The 23,465-nt window shown below is 19.2% G+C and overlaps 1 protein-coding gene and 4 pseudogenes across 1 annotated transcript, besides 4 other annotated features; 1 reads left to right on the top strand and 4 right to left on the bottom strand.

Annotated features, from left to right (window-relative positions):
• Nucleotides 1-897: 897 nt before the first annotated feature.
• Nucleotides 898-3,205, bottom strand: PmUG01_03011700 (annotated as a pseudogene).
• Nucleotides 898-3,205: a sequence feature (STP1 protein, pseudogene).
• A 4,260-nt stretch (nucleotides 3,206-7,465) lies between these two features.
• Nucleotides 7,466-9,174, bottom strand: PmUG01_03011600 (PIR protein; the record flags this gene model as incomplete). Its single annotated transcript, XM_029008748.1, has 3 exons — nucleotides 7,466-7,630; nucleotides 7,753-9,009; nucleotides 9,148-9,174. 3 exons carry the CDS (start codon nucleotides 9,172-9,174, stop codon nucleotides 7,466-7,468), a joined length of 1,449 nt encoding a protein of 482 aa, XP_028859344.1.
• A 2,870-nt stretch (nucleotides 9,175-12,044) lies between these two features.
• Nucleotides 12,045-13,008, top strand: PmUG01_03011500 (annotated as a pseudogene).
• Nucleotides 12,045-13,008: a sequence feature (PIR protein, pseudogene).
• Nucleotides 13,009-15,896: 2,888 nt separating this feature from the next.
• PmUG01_03011400 lies at nucleotides 15,897-16,465 on the bottom strand (annotated as a pseudogene).
• Nucleotides 15,897-16,465: a sequence feature (Plasmodium exported protein, unknown function, pseudogene).
• A 4,215-nt stretch (nucleotides 16,466-20,680) lies between these two features.
• PmUG01_03011300 lies at nucleotides 20,681-23,213 on the bottom strand (annotated as a pseudogene).
• Nucleotides 20,681-23,213: a sequence feature (STP1 protein, pseudogene).
• Nucleotides 23,214-23,465: the final 252 nt, after the last annotated feature.

Genomic DNA, 23,465 nt, shown 5'->3' with positions numbered 1-23,465 from the left:
ATTATCAGAAAAGGTAATAATTTTTGTTGTCAATGATGCATTAAAAATTTCATTATTATAAAAGATACTAAAAATAAATGCTTCTTGAGGTAAAGCCTAATATTCTGTAGTTAGAAAATTTTATTAATGAATTATGTAATGAATATTTAAACAAATTAATTAATTAGAATTAACTGAAAAATAATTAACATATAATATATATATATATATATATATATATATATATATATATATATAGATATAGATATAGATATATATATAGATATATAGGCATATAGATATATATTTAAAAGAATTTTTATGTAGCATAATAATGCTTTTTATAATATTAACATTGTAGGAACTTGATTATCAGTACTATGTATTAATCAAATATATCTAACTTTATATAAGAAAATAATATACAAGTTAAAATTATAAGTTAAAAATTAATCGTATCTTACAATTTTACTAAAAAAATTGTTTATTAATCAATCAAATGAAAAACTCTGATAAAAATTTCGTAAATTGATATTCTACTAATAATTAATAGAAAAGCAGTAATTTTTCTATTATATACACATTAAAATCATTCTATTTTTATTGATTAAAGGAACGATATAAATTTTTCTAGATATTCCTAAGTAAATAAATGAAATTATATATATTAGGAATATTTTTTAAGTACATTCATTTATTTTATCAAATTTGATAAGTCATTTTTTTTTATATTACTTATAATTTTACGTTCTTCTTTTTTTTGTTGAATTATATCAGAATATGTAAAAAATATTTTTCATTAACAACTAATATTTTCTACTAAATATCATTCGAATATATTTTAGATGTATACCTATGAAATTACAAAACCTGTTTTTGTGATATTTCAACCGATTTTCTTACTTTCTAATCATTTACTATGGAACTTACTTATTTATCATCTTCTCTTATTCAATTATTTACTTCCTTTTTAAAACTGTCTTCCACCATATAACTAATATTTTCCTTATTCTCTCTATTTTGCAAAGATTCTGAGTTAATATCAGTTGTATCTTTTGTAGATCCTGGTTTTCCCTCTAATATTAGTTCTGTCTTCCATTTATTTATATAAATACTGAAGAGCGATTCCTTATATTCTATAAAATTCTCTTTTTAGAATACTTCCGATACCAACATAAATAGGAGAATACACACTTTAAATGGTAGTTTTTTTTTTTTATATATTTATGTAATTCTTCATAAATTACGTTTTGTTCGAATACGTTTATTATTATCAATAATATATCATTTTTAGCTTCTTCATTTTCATATACTTTTGACATATTGTGCAATTCTTGTTTCAATCCGTTAAACCATTCCTATTCAAAGTACTTTTATATAATCATACTTTTTTTTGATATCCACTGTGTCCATGGGTTTTATTCCCTTTCTAAAAATATAATTTTTTGAATTTCGTTTAACTATTTCCTTTTTAAATGTTTAAATATATTTACGAAAATTGTTCCATTTTCCAATTCCTTTTCAAAGTAGTAAACTAATATACTTTTTTCGATTTTTCAAAAAGATTTTAATATCCTTCTGCCCATTTATTCGACCAAATTTTGTTTTATCAACATTACTTCTATTTTTAATACTGTTTATTATAAGTTCATCATTAATCAAATTAGGAGTGAATGGGTATTCCTCTCCATGTGAGCTCGTTTAGTCATATTTCTAAAAATTATATTTTGTAGTATTTCCATTCTTTATTTATGCATTTTTCTAGTACTCTCATATGTCTTTCTATAATAGTTTTGGTTCTATCCTTTTTTCGCTTTGATGATTTTACATTTTTTTTTTTGTTAAGTTTATGTATTTTTAATTATTTATGATTTCTTTATCATCATATATTGAATGTTTTAAGTAAATATGCATTTAAAACTTACTTTTGATGTCAGAAAATGAAGGTTCTATTAATCTCAGTAATTTCACTTGTATTTTTATCCTTTTCTTTTTTTTTTTTTTTTAAACATTCCTAATAAGGAGTATTATAATGTAAAAAAAAATGGATTTATATAATAAATTATTACAATAATAAAATGTTTATCTCATTTTTAATATTTATTTTTTATTTTACTTTAATAAAAAGGAAAAATACCGTAATAATTAGAAATCTTATTACAGTAGATGATATGCTTATGGTATGTGAATTTTCTTCTGGATCTGTAGTAGCTTTTTAATTAAAGATATTATTTATTGTAGTTATTTGATAAATAATAAAACAAATAGTATTAGTTATATCTGTATTTTAAGAAGGGATAGGTGTAGTGAGAGTTGATTTAACACTTGATACTTTAGTAGGTTACAAAGTAGTTTCAAAATTAGAAAGTACTCTTGATTCTTTATGATCATGAAGTTGTAATGTAATATCATCTGATGATATTTTTTTTAGATTTGAAATCATGGTTGCTTTCTGATAATTCATCTTGTGAAGATTGTGTGCTTTCCTTTAATTAGTTGCAGTATCTGTGTTTGTACCTTGGGCTGACTATTATTTTTTAGGTTGGGGTTTCGATTTTGATTAAAAATATAATTTGATTATAGGAAGCTCTTTATTTTTAATTAATTCTTCTTATCCAATTTTTACTTTCTTTTTTTTTGAGATACATCCCCTTTAAGTATAAGCGAAACTGAAATTAAGAATTCACGAATTTCATTAAATGTTTCAAGTTTCATTATGTTGGAATTTTTGGATGGATATTATAATAATGTTTTTTTGTTGAAATTTTGAACAATGATGATTTTCCTACTGTGAAAATATTTATTTATTTTTATAAATTTGTTCCTATATTCTGCATGGTTTTTTATACAATAAGAATTATTCTTACAATTATAGGTACTACCATTTTTTTGGATTCTTTTAGGCTATTTAAATATTTATTGTTTATTTCACAGAAAACTTGTTCACCTTATTATAATAGTAGAAGTTCTTTATGACTATTATTTTAAATGGAAGGACATATTTTGTATATATTTAACTATTTCTAGTTTATTCCTATATAATTATTTAGTGCGACATATCAATTAGCTTGATTATAGTATAATTATGCAGACTTTTCGACAACTAGATAATTAACTAAATGTAATCATCGTTTTCTAATTTTTTTTTATATTTAACATATATTAAAGTATCAATTTAACTTGTATCGTTTGTTTTTATTCTATTAAATTCATCTCTGAAAACATAAATTTCTCCTGATAAATCTACTTCATGGAATCACTAGATTCAGAAGAATTATTAGAAATTATTAATCATTAATTGTTACTTTAGTTGTACTATCACTTTCTTTATAATAAATAAATAAATTATGCTTATTAAAAGTAAAAATTGCGGAAGTAAAGGAATTTTCCGTCATGTTTACCTATTAATACACTAGTTAGCCCTAAATAAGGATATGAAAAAAAATATAAATTTATATCTTTTTATTTTTAAGTAGCATAATTTTTAATTAATATATCTTAAATAAATAAATTGCAAAAATATCATACACATAAGAATATATATGTGCTATATAATAATAGAAAATTTTACTGTTTATTTTGTGGGTTTCTTATTATATATTACCTAAAGTAAACATATTACAAGTGCAGATATATCCTACTTATATTTCGAAGTTAAATCACAATGAAGTATATATTTTTACATAAATTTAATATTCACATTATAATGAAAATGCCAAATAACTCACAATAAAAAAATATATTTAGATTACATCATCAAGTAATATAAAAGCTTTTGCGTAAAATTATCATTAATATAAGTATTGAGTTTTTTACTTTTTAATACAGACAATCATAAATAGTATTATATGTATTAATGCAAATAATTTTTTTTGTTTTTTTTGTCTGAAAACAGATTGTCTATAGACCAAATTGTTATTAGTACTAATAACATATTTTTTTTTTGTATTATGTTCCTTTTTTATTTATTACTGATATGTAAAATTATGGTATTATAATTATCTTTTTATTATTATTTTATATTTAGTATTTGTATATAATGATGTAAAGTAAATAATACATTAATTAAAATAAATAATTTCTTATAGTTGTGGTAAATGCTAGTCATGAAAATGTTCTTATGACAATATTATATATAAATCAGTTACAGAAAAGTTAATTATTTATGGGTATATTGTTCTACTGAATAATTTTATAGTAGTAATATTTTTTAAATAAATATATATTCTTCTGTATATGCTTAATTGCACATTTTCATATTTATTTATTTTGAAATGAATTTTAATTAATAAATGTAAAATTTTGTATATTAATAGATAAAATAAAAGTTTTGATACTTATTCAAAATATTAAAAATTATAAAAATTTATTTGTACAAAAATTAATTGTCATATATACTTTATAATATATAAAACGTATTATAAACCTGTGATATAAAATAATATCATTAGAATTTCATATAAATGATATAATATCATATATTGTTTAATAGAATATACATTGAAATATAGTAATTATTTTTCTGTAATTATTAATAGTTATATTCAAATATATAGATTAAAAGGATGTTATATATCTTTAGTTGTATACTAGTATTTGTCAACTATATGAAAAAATATTTTTAACATTATATATAAATATTTATTTGGAATGTAAAATAAAGAATATTATTTATTAATTTATACTACTTTTTACTACATTAATAGTTAAACAATAATACAGAACAATTTATACGTAATACGAAAATCATAGGTTATTATATTATAATGTACATATATAACTTCAAATTTTAATATATATTTTGAAGTACATAATAGATGAAGAATGGTAAGAAAATTATATGAAAAAAGGAAAATATTAATTTATAAAATTTTTTTGTAAATAATTACTGCTCATAAAAAGTTAGTTTGTTCTAATTATATTTAATCAGTTTGTTATATTAAACAATTATGGTTTTAATTTTCTTTTATTTATTGAATGTATTATTTTGAAATGTTCTTGTACGCTTTCTTTTTGTTTTAATCCCTTACATTCTATTTCTTTTCTATTTAAAATATATTGCTTCATAATAATATACAGGAGAGTACATATAAAAATAAATTATTTTTTTTAAAGATATTATATAATTAAACGGTTTTACTTGAATATATTACATTTATTATAAACGTAATATATAGAAAGTACATAATCGAGGGGGAATTTGCAGAAACGTAAAAGAAAGTATGATTTTCTGATATATATGTAAATATATTGGAAGAAATTCCCAATAGCTTTTTAAACACATGTATATAACAATTTTTGTGTTTATTTTTTTTTTAATATATACGTTATAAGTACTTCTATATATAATAAATCCTCATTTGATATAGATAACTATTTGATTTTTATATTTATAATTATTCTATTAAACTTTTTAGAGGAAATATATATATTTTACAAACATTAACAGAGTGAATACAATAAAATTTTTTATTTACATATATGAAACTTAATATAATTTAAGTGTAGATATAATACTTTAAAAATAAACGTTTTAAATGTATAATACAAATAGTTATCATAAAAATGTCATTTTTTATGTTGTTGCTATTTAAAAACTTTGGTGTAATATTTTATTAAAACAAAATAAAAATACGTCGTTCAGATTAACATTTAAAGAATATGATAATAGTATATCATTTTATGAAATATTAAGTCTGTCTCTATATTTACCTTTTTTTTTATTAATCAAAAATATTGAAAATACATAAAATGAAAAAAGGAATAAATGAATTATATATTTTAGAAAAAAAAAATTTTTTTAAAGTTTAAATTTAATATTATGAAAAGGTAGAAGAAAAGTATTTGAATAAATTTTTTTTTGTAATAAAGTAAAAATGTAATTGCTTAATGATGTTAAATTTAACTGATATAAAAATATTAATGATATTGTTTGTATTAGTTGCAACTAATAAAGTAATTAAGTAACATTATTATATTTATGAATTAATGTATTTTTAAGTATATTTTTATATCATTATATCACATAGTTAGTACTCTAAATAATACATACATTAAATAAATGTATAATATATGAATGAATGTATGATTATTATATATTTTTAATATAAACTTTTTCTATAAAAAATACTAAGTCGTATATTATGTGCAATATTTTATATACAGCACAATGTCGATATAATATTTTAAAAATTTAAATAACTTTAATTGTTCTTAAATATTGTTAACATTGTATTATTCTTTTAAATATTTCGTAAGTTTTTTACCAATACTAATAAAGTAAAATTATATATTTTTCAGTGTACGACAGATAATCAACTTATGCATATATTATATAAATAACATGGATATTACTCTTTATATGGCGTTATCTCTCATTCTATATTTTATTACGCTACAGCAGCATGATTGATTGAATTAGTATTGTAAATTTATAATTTCTTTTTTCTATTATTTATAGTTAAAACGTAATTCATTTTATATATTGCTATATTTTATAATAATTGTTAATGTACACCAAAAACAGAAGAGTTACAGTGATATATAACACTTTAGTTGAGTTAAACTAAATAATGAATTATAATAATATTATTGTATAAAATGTCTTTATATAAATCACAAAATTTTAATATTTTTAGAAAGATAAAATGTATTTGTGTAAAATTTAATATCATCTTTTTATAGAATATAGACAATTTTAATTATAACGAATAAATAAAAGGAAAGAAGGAAAAAAAAAGGGGGAAAAAAGGAGAATAATATAATAATATGTATTAATGAATTTTATTCGTTGTATTTATGTAAAAATGTAACTACACCAAAATTTTTAATAATAAAGGAATAATTCTTAATATGAGTTATTTACATTCTGAAAAATATTTCTATGTAAAACTAATAGCGAGGTATTTCTTTTCTTTTATATTTATGGTTATTCCTATTCCATATTTTTTGACATGATATGGGCATAAAATTTTTTTTTAATTTTCTACATTGTTATTTAATGAACTAATTGTATAGTTTCATATGGTATTATCATTGTTGTATTTTCTTCGATATATGCTAAAACATATTAGAACTTCTTATATTATTAATATGTATCTATTACTTTATATAAATTTTTTAATGTAATATGCTTTTTGTTTTAATATATGGATACTTAAGATCTACTATGCTTTTGTTAATGAGTTTTCATATATTTTTATGTTTATCATATTATATGTATAATTATACAAATTTTCTGTGTTTAACCATTTTTTAATATAGAAGCTATACCATTTAGTTATGAATAATTAATATATATGATTAATTTTACTTTTAGTCATTGCGCACATTATATGTTTGTTCTATGCAATAACTGAATTTCGTTCATTTTTTGTTATTTGTTCTCTTACTAAGCATAAATGCTTCTATGACCTCCTATCGAGAGATTTTCAATATGATTTTTCAAAATATTTTTACATTTACTTTAAAGTAAACATATACGATTTCACGAAGAATAATAAGAAAAACGTAATCCTCTAGTTCCAACTTTCCTTTTAACAGATTTTGGAGCATGGATTATAAAATGGCGCATATAAGGATTATCATAATATTCGTCAATTCTTTTTCTCCTTGATATCTTTTTATGAAAATATTTTCTGAAGGGAGTAAACTAAAATAAAAGTGAAGAATAAAAAATATAAATAATTTATTTTTTTTATAATTATATAATTTTGGAAATATTAAAAATTGTAAATTATTATATTCTGTATTTTATTGAGAATTTAAATTTACTTTATAATAAATGAAAATAGTGGAAATTATTCCCACTATCAAAGTAAATGCAATACCAATTCGGAATATATTGTTATTTAACGTACTAGAAGAAAAACTACTATTGTTGAATGAAATAATAACTTTTCTTTTATCGGGGTGATATTCATTCAGCTTTAATCCAATAGTTCCTGTTTCACGTACCCTTGGTTCCCTGCAATTTCCTGATGAATCTCTTAGAAATCCAGGTTTTTCACAAACGGCTTGCGCTTTACTACTACTTTTAGCCTGTTTTTTATCTAATGACTGTAAATTGGATGATGGACTTTGTTGTTCTGAACTTTCGCTTGATGCTTGATTCTTTAGTTGTAATCTAGTGGATTCCAGTGTTCCTGTTTGTCTGACGATTGTAAAAGTAGCATGAGCAGGAGGAGGTTGAACAAATGGTGATAATGGATTATTCAGAGAACTAGGAGATGCTGGAAACACATTGCATTGCTGTGTTCCACTTTTAAGACTATTTTCTGTAGTTCTATCATTTATAATATCTCTACACCCAATAAAATAAATAGAATCCATAAAATCACTTTTGGAGCCCCGAGTTTTCTCTATTTCTTTTAAGATATTACAATTATTATTTTTTTTAGTCTGTAATAAAGATATGAATTCGCTAGGATCAAATTCCTTTTCACATTTAAAATACTCTTCACAATTATCCCAAAATGAATTATTACAACATTCTTTATCTTTTTTATGATTTATGTATAGTTCACTTATCTGATTAAGGTATTTTTTATATTCACTGAATTTTACCGTATTACAAGTATTAAACGTTTTAATATAATCATAATTTTCAAAATAATCAAACAAATATTTTTCATCTACTTTTTCATTTAATTCCTTTACGTGGTTATTTTCAAAGTCAGGTAGGCAATTATATAAATGATAATCCTTATAAATACTTTTTTTCACTTCCGAAAGTTTAATAAGATTTTTCAATTTGTCGCTTTCCGAGCACTTTTTTAAAATTTTTTTTACTTCATAATATACCCAATATGTAAAATGTAAACAATGATAATTATATCTTCCATTATTTCTTATCTTTGATAAATCCTCTGCATTTCTTGAAATTTTTTTACATAGGTCATAAATTCCAGTCAGGGAATCCTTTTCCTCACCAATCAATTCATTGCAGCGTGTGTCATATTGTGTTCCATTGATATTTTTGTTTAATTTGTTGTATATATTACCTGATGGTGAACCTTCTAAAATTTTATTCTAATATTAAGAAGTATTTATGAATTATATATATTTAAAGTTTACGTTTGAAGAAGAAAATTTCATTTGAATTTGAGTAAATTATATTATCTTAGTTATAATTTATTAATAAATTATTTTATAAATACAAAATTATACCAAAACTTCTTCACTTGTTTTTTCCATCCTATTTGAGTTAAGTTAAATAAAAAAATATATCATTATTTTTCATATTCGTTTAAGTATATATAAAAAATAAAAACAAAAATATTATTGTTATATTATTTTTTGTTTTATATGTATTGTGGCAATGATATAAGTATTTCACTAATGGAGGTTAGTTAATCATGATTCGGGAAAAAAAATTCGCAGTACATATATTGAATAAAAGAATAAAATTTTTTAATTTAAAAAAAAAAAACATTAGAATAACTATAATGTGTTACCAGTCAATTGAAGTATTTATTTAGAAAATATTATTTTTCAAAATATTAATTTATAGAAGTAATTTAATATTCTATTAATATGTTCCATAATATATTAATTTTTTTTCATACATCTTTTAATGTGCATAAATTATTATTTATATGAAATAATTATATATAAATTTTAATCGTTTAATATATTTCTTACATATAAAATTTAGGTAGAATTATATTTACTTTATTGAAAATAATTATTTGTTTTTTTTTTGTTTGAAATTATATTTATATAATTATTCTAGAGAACCTGTTATAGATTTTATTGTATTTTATATTTTTTTTTATCAAAATAAAGTAAATATATTTATTACATAAAGTTTTATTCATATGAATGCGACAGTAAAAATTACATTTGATTGTAACTCTTGAAGAATTAATGAATTTAGTTAAGAAAGGAAGTTTACATGTGAAAACTTTTACGAATTATAATTGCTCTATTTAAAAATATCTTTTCCATTTTATTATAGCATTATAGTTCCTCCCTTTTTTCTATATTCTGAAGAATAACATTATAATATTATTTTATTTTTTTTTTATTTCCATTAAATTATTTATTATATTTTAAATAATATATATTTTATAATATATTTTCATTAATTTTTTCAAATTTAAACTACTAACTCATAAAAGTAATTAAATATTATTAATGAAATTAGTTCACTATAGTAAATAATAATATTATTAGTAATTGATTTTATTGATTAAAATAAATTTAATTAATAATGAAGAGGACATAATTATACATCTATAAGATCATGAAAAATTATTATATGAAATAAAACAATGAGTAATATGTTAGATTTAACAATTTAGATAAAGAATGAATTTATTAATTTTAGTTCATAAAATCATTCCCTTATATAATTATTATCTCATAATATATATTATTCATGCTAACACAAAAATAATTCTCATTATGTTAAAATTGATATTATCCCCAAAATAGTAGAACGCTATAAAAATTTCCTATCGCACATATTATTCATTCGAAAAAGAATTTATTTATTAGTATACTTTAAATTTTTAATTTATTATATCCTGAAAATTTTTAAAAAATATTTAATGGATGATTAAATAAATTAATAAGAATAATATACAAAAGTACCATAATGTTTTGTAAACAGTGATACTGATACATTCTGAATGAAAATATTCCACCTCAAAACTTATATTTAAGAAAATATGTGATTGATTATGTAACGATTCTTTTCTTTTTTTTAATATTTATTATTATATCTTAATTTAATTATTACTAATTAGTGCCAAAATAAATGAAATAATAATGGATATAAATAAATTGTTTTGTATAATAAAAGAAATTTTAATTATTATTTTAATATGTATGTAATGAAGAAATATTTTTGCACTAAATATATTACTTACAGTTAAATTCATTTTACTTAGTATTAAATTTTAAGAAAATGTTCTTATGTTAGATATCAAAATAAAAATTTTTTTTAACATATGACATTTTAAAAATAGTGAATTTTTACATTCTTAAAATAATTATGTTACAATAAATTTAGAACTAAAAATATAATTATATATATATATATGCGTACAAATTTTTATTTGGTGATCTCTGTATATTACATTTTCATTTTTGTTACATGTAAAAAAAAAAACATTAAAATTTCCTAAAGAATAGTATAATAGGTGTTATAATATTTTTTAATTACATAATAAATGGAATTTTTTATATTGAACATTTATAAAAAAATTATATTTTATTTATAAAAATATAATTCAAATTCATTTATTATATTTAATAATATGTGATATTTTTCATCCATTTTTATATATTGTCAAAAATTCAATACTCACTAATGTGAAAATAATAAAATAAATTATTAATAATTATAATTACTATAGGAAGAAATTATAATAATATATAAGATATATGTTTGAGCTTACGACCCAAGATATTTATAATAAAGTAAATTTAATTATATACATATTTATATTTAAACAATATATTTAAGATGAAAATGAAATTGAATAATTTAATTAACGTGTTAATATAAAATGAGTTATGTATATATGATAACCATATACAATTTGTTTTACTATGTATCCTTAGAAGAAATACTTTTCATTTTTATTAAATTAAAATTTAAATGATAATAAATTTTTATACTAGAATACATTTTTTAACGGACTTTAGATTACAAAAATTTATATTATTTTTTTCAAAAATATGAATGTCTATTATATTGAGTTGATAGAATTATTATAATAAAATCCAAATTTTATTGTTAATGTATAATTCTCACTAAAGAATATATATTTACTTTCTATAACGGATACAAATTATAAATAATACATTAATATATTATGTTCTGTTATCCTATATATATATCTATTTCTTCATAATAATGATCATTTAATTTAATTTATATCCTTCAAAAAAAAATGAGTTATATAGGAGATGATATTTTGATATATTTTAATTATTAAATAAAATCATTATTAATTATATTTATTATTATTTTATATTTAATTTAATATGATATGTTTTTTTTTTTTTTAGGAGTATTTCTAGTAAAGATAAAATTTCTTTTTTCTTTTTTTTAGGAAGAAATATTAAATGAGTTAATTTGAATACAAATAATTGATAATTTAATAATAATGATGTTTCAACTTCAAATAATAAATATTGTAAAGGATTATGTACTTCTGTAGAATAATGTACGGAAATAAGAACACTTTGTATTAGTATTGTAAATAATTTACGTAGTTTTACGAATAGTATTAAAGAAATCAGTTATGGTTTGAGCCGTTATTTTAATTACTGCGTATATGATCAAATAGAGCAAACCTTTAGGTCTAAATGTAGTAACAATTTTGAAGTATTTCGTGATTATAAATTTAATAACATATTTATGAATATAGATATAGTGATATAATAGATAAATTTTTTTTATTTTATATGAATTGTATGAGTTAGGAATGGAAAAAATAAAAACATTTATACTATTACTTTAAAAGCCACGATTATATTGAAAAAAAAAGACAAAATGCATGAAAAATAAAAGTACTGTAAATAACTTGAACAGTTAAAAAATATATTTGAAGGTCGTATAAGGAAATGTTGTACTTATTTATTGATAGAGAAAATCTACGATAATAGTTCTACAAAATATTTTAAATGTTAACAATTGCATAACCCACATAATCTCTTATCTAAATTATTATGGGTCCATAGTTTAACTAGTGAATATTCAAAAAAACTAATTTAATAATTTTCCATTTATCATTATGTTATAACTAAAAATTTGAATTTATTGAAAATAACATATAGTAATTAAATATATGACCCCTTCTACAAAGAGTTAATATTGGGATTTATAGTTATAGGAATATTTTTAACATGATTAATATTTTATAAATTAAATGAAATTTTTATTTTAAGATATAAATATGTTATACATATCTATTCAATCAATATACATTAAAAAAACATAATTACACAGTAAAAATATTATATTTGTTATAGTTTTTTTATATTAGTTTTCTCACTGAGAAAAAAAACAGATAAATATTTGGATAAAACTGGATCCTTAGTAAGATTTTATGGTGCAAAACGTAGAAATATAAATTGAGAATGTAAGAAATTTTTTTTATCTTATTATAATATATGAAAGAATTTGTTATAATTTCTCATATGATATATTTTGGAGAAGAAGTATTAAAATATATATAAAACATATTCTGGAAGTAATCAAATTTACTAAAACAATAAAATAAGTAAATAAATGATATATAAATTGTAATTGTTTATTTGAATATTATATCTTTATTTATATATTATATTTTTTCTTCTTTTTTTGTTTTATCTCTATTAATGAAATAAAATATTCATAATTTTTTTCGTGGTAAAATGTACATTTATTTTTCTAAGAGTTAATTCTTATTTTAATGTATCATAATACATAAAAATATGATAATTATATATTTTTATATTTTCTACCGATTTAGAGATTATTAATTAGTCTTATGTACCTATAAATATATATAGTCGAAACTGTAGGAATTATAATAATACATTATATTTTTTTGTTATATATAATTTTATATATTCTTTTATAAATTAAAAAATTATGTATTACAACATTGGAATATATGAATTAGATAATGATATCATAAATTATAATAATGAAAAGTGCATGCAGATCTATCATATACGAGATAATTATTAAATTGATATATTAATTATATATATATAGAATATAAATGCATATTTCTTTATGAATTGTTAAAAATAAATATGTATTAATTGATTAGATAAGAAAACGATAAAAATTTTCATATTGCATTTTATGGGATGAATGATAAGTGCGCATGGTTAGAATGTTTTATATAATAATTTAAATGAAGTACTCTGGAACCTTTTAATATAAACTCTTCTTTTTGAAGGGTAAGGTATAAGTATATACATGTCTAATAATTATCATTTCAGACAAGTTATGTATCCATTATTAAATGAATTAAACAGAACAAATTGAAAAAAATATTTTTTCAAAATGTAAAGAGCTAAATACTTTGAGAATTATGTAATAATTGGAATATAAATTTATTATCTCCTAACAAGAAAAAATATCATTGTAAAATTAAAATTTTTATGTGTGAGTAATTTTATAATTAAATATTATTTTTTTTTGTATTATTATTTATTATATAAAGTTTTATCTCTATATATAGTTGATAAATAAAGGGAACTTATATTATCTGAGTTAAAAATGAGATAATAGTTTATCGAATAAAAAAGAATACAGTAATAGTAATAGTAATAGATAAAGAAGTATTTCTTAATTAGGCATAGAAAATAATTGAATTTTTGTTTATTATGAGTTGATTGTAAATGAAGTGTATTAATATATGTAAGTACTCTTTCTTTCTAGAATAATATTTTCAAATGTTTATGTTATTTAATGTATTTGATTTAGATTGTTTATTCATTCTATGGTAATGATAATATAATAAAAAGTATATTATAAAAAACATGTTCAACTTGCATATATTATGTTATTCGTTTTTAAGTTCATAACAAAGTGATATATTTCTCTCTATATATCTATTTAGTTAGTTTTATTTATTTTTCAATCATTATACGTATATATTTTGTCAAAAGCTTGTTTTAGATAATGGTATCGAAGTTAAATTGATATAAGAGAATTATTTTTTGCTATATACATATTTTTTGTTTTATTATTATCTTAAGAATATTATTCATTAGTAAGTTTTTTGTTCTGCTTTATATGTATGTCAGAACGCAATTTACTGTTAATGATAAGAATTTGCAATGGAAAAATTACATTTTCAAAAAACGGATATTTATAGCTCTACCTAGATTGTAGTTAACATAAATAATGCATTGACATTTCATAATTTCTTCGTTATTTTTTGTTTTTAGTAATTATTCTAATATCTAAGGAAGAAATAAAATTTTTTGAATACCATTAATTTTGATAAATGAGTAACAATAATAATAAAAAAAAAAAATATGATTTGTCAAATATATGTATAAAAAACCATTAATATTATTCTATGCTAATATTGTATATTTTTGTGGAATATGTAGAAAAGAAGAAATTTAGACAATAAGGAATAACTGAATGAGTAAAATATAAAATTACTTCTGAAGTAAATTAATATAAAATGCAAAATTAAACAATAATTGTGTTCATATATATATATCCCTAATAAATGAACACACTATAATGTATATGTTTATGCTATAAAAGAAGTAATTCTATACTTTATTAATTCTTTTTCAAAACAAAATATATTATTTAAAAAAATCATAATCTTGAGATGAACAATATTTCTACAAAGTAAAAATTATTATAAACTTAATTTTTATATTTAACTAAAATTTTTTAAGGGCTATTACGCTGTTTTCTTCAACAAAATTATCCTAATTAACATGTAAAACATATATTTACGAGCTAGTACACAAATGAACATAAAGAGGATAATTACAAAAACTAATAAATTTAAATCTTTAAAAGTTTACATATATATAGAAGTAGAAATAAAAGAAATAAACGTAAATACCATAGAATACGAAATAAATGGATATATGAAAATATAACATTGAAAAATTAACTAAAACAATCATATATAGACGATTTTTCTTCATATATATATAAAAAAACAAATAAGTAAAAAATATATATTTTCTTATAAAGGTTATGTAAAATTAATTTATATAAATAATCATATAAAATGTAAATAATATAATTATAATATGTGGTATAAATATAATGTTAAAAGAACTAATTTAAATAAAAATTGAAAAGAATATAATTAGTGTATAATATACAAAATAGGAGATTTTGTGTACACTTAAATAAGTAAAAATCGATGTATATTAATATGAGTGGGATAAACTTAATTTTTTTAGATAATATATTTTTAATTATATTATCTTAATACAAGATTAGAATATTTCTCAGGCTTACTTGGATTGCCATTATTTAACTTAGCAATATTGATATGTACAGTAAGTAAAAGGTAAATTACTTATAATAAAAATGCTGAAGGAAACGATGAAAAAAGTATAACTAATGGTCGATTCAAGGGATTAAAAGAAATATAAATGTTTCTTAAACTTCCAATAAAACAATTTAGCATGCTTTTAATTTTTTTGTTAAATATACCTTTTAATTTATTGCATATTTTATTTTCAGAATTTATCCATTTTTGCTCTGAACTTTCATGTTTTTATCTGAATTACTTAAAAGTGTACTTTTAAATGATAATGTACTTTTTTTCTTTTTAGGTGAATCCTTGTATTTTTTACATTCCATTTCATGTTCATTATAACTCTTTAATGAATTAGATGATTTTTAAAGTTATTTTAAATTTTCTTTTAGGAAAGTTTTTAGTTGAATAGGATTTACATATGTTTCTGTATATAATAATTTTCCTATTCTCCAATGCGAAGTATTATTTAGCTTGATTTTCCTATTACATGGTTTAACAGAATTATCTTACTAAAAATTAGATTAAATATTTAAAAATATGTTCGTTTTTTCTCATAAATATAATATTAGATTTAAAATGAAAATGTATAGTTAAAAGGAAAGTATAAAAATTATTGAACATGATAATTATCGTATCTCAGAGGAATAATGACCCATCCATGTTAATCAGGTAAAAGAAAAAATTTTAATAATAAATATTTTACTTGTTTGTACCTTAATTCCGAATTTTTATTTAGATGGTATAACTTTTGTGATAATATAATTCTTCGCAGGATAGTTCTTTCAATAATATTCGATAGAAAAATTATTATAATTCTTTTTTATCGTTTTATGTAACCTAAAAATTTAAAACTTTTTTTATTTTTTAATTTAATGTTAATTATATTATATATACCAAGGTAAAAAGAAAAAAAAATTATTTAAATTAAAATATTATAGTAATATTTCTATGTAAAAATATTATTAATTAAAATAATATAAGTAGGTTAGGTTTTAAAAATATATTAAAAAATATAAGATTATTATATAATAAATGGAACTACATATGCTGTAAATAATTTATTACAAAGAATTTATTTATCTATTATAAACAAAATACTGTAAAGAGTTTCTTTAATTTTTTTATTAAATTGGATAAAATGTAATAACATTACATGAAAGAATATACGTAAATTATCCTTTGGAAGAATATCATTTAAAATATCTATAATGGAATTAAAATAAAGGAAAACATATTGAATTCCTCTAAATTCTTACATATAAAATTTTTTTTTTAAAGTAATTTTAAATAAAAATAATATTTAGAACAACAATATATATGTAAAATAAGAATGATATAATAGGATTTTATTAATTATATGTACTATATGCAACATTAATATAATGATGTATTTTAAACAAAAATGTTTAATGGCAAGTTATTAGTAAATATACCTTAATTAAGGTTACTTTTACTGTTATTTCATATAAGATAAATTAAACTTTTAATTTTTTAAATAATATATTATAAAATTTTATTTATTTTTACTCCACATTTTGTAGCTTTAATGATAATTATAAAACTCTAATGATGTAATATGTGATATAATATTCAAAAAAAGCATTTGAACAATGATTTTACATTTTGAATTCCTGAGGTAAAAATAATAAAATATAATAAAAAAAAAATAACGGAAAATAATAATAATAAGTAATAGATATATAAATGTTAAAAATGTTATAAATTATTATATATACATAATTAATTTAAGCATTAATTATATTTTTAATTAATATTATTAGCTAATTAAATTATTTAATACTAAAATGCATTTATCCATATAGAAAAATGTCTTCATTAAGACAAAATATAACAAAGAAATAATGATTATTATTAACTAAAAAAAGTATCAACTTAACATGTAATAAAGTAATTACAGTTAAGATTATGCACGTTATTTTCAAAATATATTATTAAAATGTAAATTTTTTTTCATATTTCATTTACATAATACGATTTAGTTAAATTTATTAAAAAAATATAAACATATTCCAGAATTTTTAAATTTTTGTGTAATACATCATTAAAGTGTATGTTAAAATCTGTTCTTTACTCCTATTATGTTTATAATAAATCATAAATTACAATTTTTAATTTTCTTCTTTTTTTTATACATATGAAAGTTCCTAAAAAAAATTTATTTTTTAAAAACAATAAATTTCCTAGTATGTACAAATGACCTTTGTAAAGTTTTATAAGAAAATATTAAATATTTAAAATATGTACTTATATTTTTTAGTATAGCTTGGTATAATATTTACTGTATATTTTTACAAGAATATCAATATTATCAATAAAAAAAAGGCTTTTAATCGTAATATGATTTAATGATTCTATATATGGGTCTCACATAATAAATTATTAATGATGATGAAGCATAACTTAAGAATGTTAAGTCATTCATGAATTTTATTACTAAAATATGCATTTTTATGTTAAGTTAAACAAAAATTGATTAAAATTTTGCATCTTTTTATTTATAATTCATTTTGAATATAATTCTAATAATTAAGAAATTAATAAATATTCAAGCAAATATAAATTTGATAAAATTTTATGTTCAGTAATCCTTTATTGTAACATATACATATATATATATATATATAAAGTATTAATAATATATATTTTAAATATTATTTCATATAAGGTGTTTAGATGAATGTATATGAAAATATTTCATTTTTATAAATTTTAAACTATCTATTAATAAATCATTAAAAAATTACTATATGAAGAAGTATGTAATAATTTATGATTTATTATTTCTTCAACGAAACTATGTTCATTTATAACCCCTTTCATTATAATATATGGCTAATATAAATAATATTTATAATATATAAACCAGCTATATATCTATTAGAATTAATAATATATATGATGAAATTACTAACCATTGTGAATTCAAGTAATCTGTAACGTGTAAGAAGATGAAAGAAAAGTCACAATTTATTACTTAGTTGAAATAAATGAAAAAAAAAAATTTTAAAGGTATAATAATATTACTTTTTATTTTTTTATTATACATATGATGTATTAATTTGTTTTAAAATTAGTTTCTTAATAATCTCAGTGAAATTACATATTAGTTTTCTTAAATATTTTATATAATAAAAATATTTAATCATAAAAAGTAATATAACATTATTTTTTCTTTCTTCCTGTACAGTTATATTTCATAAAGTAAAATAAAACCAAGTAAAAGGAAAAATGTAATCTATTCTAAAATATTTAAAAAAATTTTGTTGAAAAAGGAAATAAGAAATTTAAATGCAACTGTATTTTACTTAATGTTCCTTAATTTTTTATCAACGTTTATAATAAATTACAAAAAAATAGTAAATAAAATAATATATATGTATGAATATTCTATTTTTCTGTTATCGCACTTTACAAATAAAAAAAATATTTTATATATTTTTATAAATATTTATATATACATATTAAATCTGTTTTGACTTTTATAGTTATCTTTTATAGTTAATTTATAACAGTAATATTTTCCGAATACTTTGAAATATATTAATCATTTATATTAGGTGTCACAAATAGACATAAGAAAAAACATTTCTTTGATATGAAACATAAAGAGGGTGATAACAGAAAATATATCTATATCTATATATATATAATTTTATATAGTAAGGTATATAAAATAAGATATATAATATAAAGTCATTAATTATGTGTATTATAACACTGGATAATACAATTAGTTATTGTATGTATATTATGCTTGTACAATTATAAGTAAAAAAAAAATATATTAATTTTTTTTTATTCACATATTAGGTTTAAAATAAACCATTAAACTTTATATTAGATTATTCATAATAATAACTGCTATTCAACATAATACATAACTTTATAGATTTATATGTAAGAAAAATATATTATTAAAAAATATAATAATTTTTTTTTTCCTTGTATCGTTAAATAATATTTTTATTATTAATCATGCTAAAAATAAATTTCTCTTATGGTAAAACATGATATTGTATGGACACAAAATTTCAATGAAAAATTACATAAAGGAAGTATAAACAAATTAAATATTTAAGAAAAAAACGAAAAAAAATTAACAAACAATATATATATATAAATATATATATATATATATAAAATTAAATGAATCCTTATGGAGGGTACTAATGTTCTCTTTAATATTACTACTATGAGAATCTGGTTTTCAATATTATGTGTTGATCTAATATATATATAAGAAATTAATATAGATTTTAAAGTTATATGATATAAATTTAACATTTCTTATAATTTAACTTAAAAAGATGTTATAATGGATCCAAACAAAGAACATTGCTAAAAATATCTTGAATTGTTGCCCTAATAACTCATAGAAAAAGATTAATTCTCTTTTATATATACAATAACAACTTCCAATTTTTATTGAATCAAGGATTAGTATAAATTTTTTATAGATATTCTTAAAGAAATAAAAAAAATTATATTTATTAGGAATATTTTTTAAGTACGTGCATTTAATTTATTGTATTTCACGATTGCTTTTTTCTTTTTTATTTTTCATTACTTTACATTCTTCTACTTTTTTCCATTATGATATGAGAATATTTAAGAAATATTTTTCATTGACAACATGTTTTCTGTTAAATATCATGAGAATATATTTTAGATGTATATCTGTGAATTTGTGAAAACTGTTTTTATTTTATTTCAATGGATTTATCAACCCTTCTATCATTAATTATGAAATTTACATATTCATCATCTTAACTTATTCAACCATTCATCTCCCTTCTAATGTTTTATTCTACATGATAAGCATTTTTCTTATTTCTCGAAACATCTCGGTTAACATTAGTTATATTTTTTGTAATTTCTGATTCTCTCGATAAATTCACCTACGCGTTCCATTCATTTATGGAACTATCAAAATATGATTTTCTATTTTCTATACAGTCTAATTTTTTTACATTCTTCTGATATCATCATAAGTACGAGTACACAAAGTTTTACTAATACTTTTTTTTTACATATTTACATAATTCTTTATAGCATTCTTTATATTCCAATTCTTTCATATTTATTAATGGAATATCATTTTTAGTTTCTTCAATTTCGAACTCATATAAAAATATTTTGCAATTCTTTTGACAATCCATTTAATCAGTTGTGTTTCAAATATTGTTCTATGTTCGTATCTATTTTTTATATCCATTTTTTCCATAATAATTTTTCTTTTTTAATAAATGGAACTTTTTGATTTTCATTAGAAGATTACTTTTTTAATTTTTCCATTTCTCCTAAGTTTACTTATTTCTTTTTCCATGCATTATTCAGATTGTTAAACCAATCTTCGTTTTTCAATTTTTCTGAATGATTTCCAAGTCTCTCTATCCACTTATTGCATAGCCATTTTTGTTGTTATACATCATTCATTCTTTTAATATTTTCTGTTATTAGTTCATCATTTGTTAAATGAGTATGTGTTTTATATTTCTCATTTGTAAACACTTCTATTCATATTTCTAAAAATTCTCCTTTGCTGGATTCCCATTCTTTATTTCTGCATTCTTCGAGCATTTGCATATGCATTTCTATAATAGTTTTTGTTCTGTACTTTTTTCGCTTTGATTTTTTATGTTTTTGTTAATAATATGTTCACATAATATAACATTTTTTGTAATTTCTCCATCATTATATAAGGGATATTCTAAATATGCATGAACTAAACACTTAATTTTTATAGCAGGATATGAAGGTGTTACTATTTTCATTAATTTCATCTTTGTTTTTCTTTTTTTTTTTTTTCAAACATCCCCATTAAATCGTACTGTAGTAGAGTAAAAAGTGTTTTGTTAGTAAAATTATTACAAGAATCATGCGTTTATCATATATTTAATACTTAAGGTTTATGTTACTTTAATAAAAAGGAAAAATAGTATAACAATTGGAAAAATTATTAAAAAAAATAATACGTATGTAATAGGGGTATTTCATTTTAGAACTGTAAATACATTTTAAATATGTATATTGTTTAATATAGTTATTTCGAAAATAGGGAAATAAAGAGCATAAGTGTTACATGTAACTGTAAGGAACGAAGGGGCGACTAAAGAATTTGGAACAATAATAGGTTAAATATGTTTCGATATATATGTTTTATTATCACTACCAAAAAATATTGTTTAACTTTATGATTTTATTGTTCCTTGTGAAGTTTTCAAATGTTTAAGAACTTGCAATAATAAATTTTGTTTTAAGTAATTATCTTCAGATTGAATATTTGGTGTTTGATGTTTCGTAGCTTCTGATTGTGTTGCTAGATCAAGTTCACATTTATCAAAAGATCGAGATTTCTCTTCGACAGCAGCTCTATATTTCTTTGTATGTGAACCTGGTATTGAATTCTGTTTTCGTACATCTTTTGTACAAGTTTCTTGTCCATACATAACTTGAAAATAAGGATATTTAACCAAATCTGCATTTACGAGTTCATGAAAAGTTTTATCCTTGAATACGTCGCATATTTCGTCTCTCGGAAAATCGATTTTTTGTGTTATTGCTTGGGATTTCTTAAATATTCTGTTTTGAAAAAAAACTTCTCTTGTATTTATAATACACGCATTATATTCTTTAAAGTTATTTATACATTTAGGATCATTGTTACATTTATGTGAATTTTCATCTTCTGTTTAATAGGGTATTAGAAATTTTAGCCGATCATTTTTTTCTTTACAGAAATCTGGTGCCTTATATGATAATTTTAAAAGTTATCTTTCTTCCTTCTTTAATATAAAAAGACATATTTCATGTATAGAAGAATTGTTAAAGTATGTACTTAAAAATTCTCTAAGTAGTGCTTCCCACCTCCCCTTTGAAAAAATATTTGGATGTATATTCTTTTGTATAATTAGAAAATTCACCATATGTAAGAATTTATTCCTAAAATCTTCTTTTTTAATATCACTTCTATTTAAGGAACTAGTTTTATTTATGATATAATTTATTTTAGCTACTACATTGTGAGACTTAGCCCAACTGTTTAATACTTCACGTTTACTCCTTGAGAACTAGATTCAGAAAAAAAAATTAGAAAATATTTAGGCATTAGTTTTTATGTTGGTTATACTATTATATTTTTTTATAATAAATAAATAATTTAATAAAAAATTAAGATATATTTAAAAAAATTAATACTGCTATGGATGTAAAATTCCTATAACAAGTGTACATTATTTCTGTATATGTTTCAAAACAAATATCTGGACGAAAAATTAAAATTTTTATGTTTTCTATTTATCAATAGTATAATTTACAATCAATATGTATTAATATATAGAAATTATAAAATAATCAAGTACGTATGAATTTATTTGAGAACTATAAAATAATTGAATGTATCAATATTTATTTTATATGGTTGTTATCGGTTATTAACATAAATAAATCAATTATAACCGTAAATATATAATAATCATATTTTTA

The sequence above is a fragment of the Plasmodium malariae genome (assembly GCF_900090045.1).
Source record: "Plasmodium malariae genome assembly, chromosome: 3".
NCBI lineage: Eukaryota > Apicomplexa > Aconoidasida > Haemosporida > Plasmodiidae > Plasmodium > Plasmodium malariae.
This window is presented reverse-complemented; position numbering and strand designations above follow the sequence as displayed.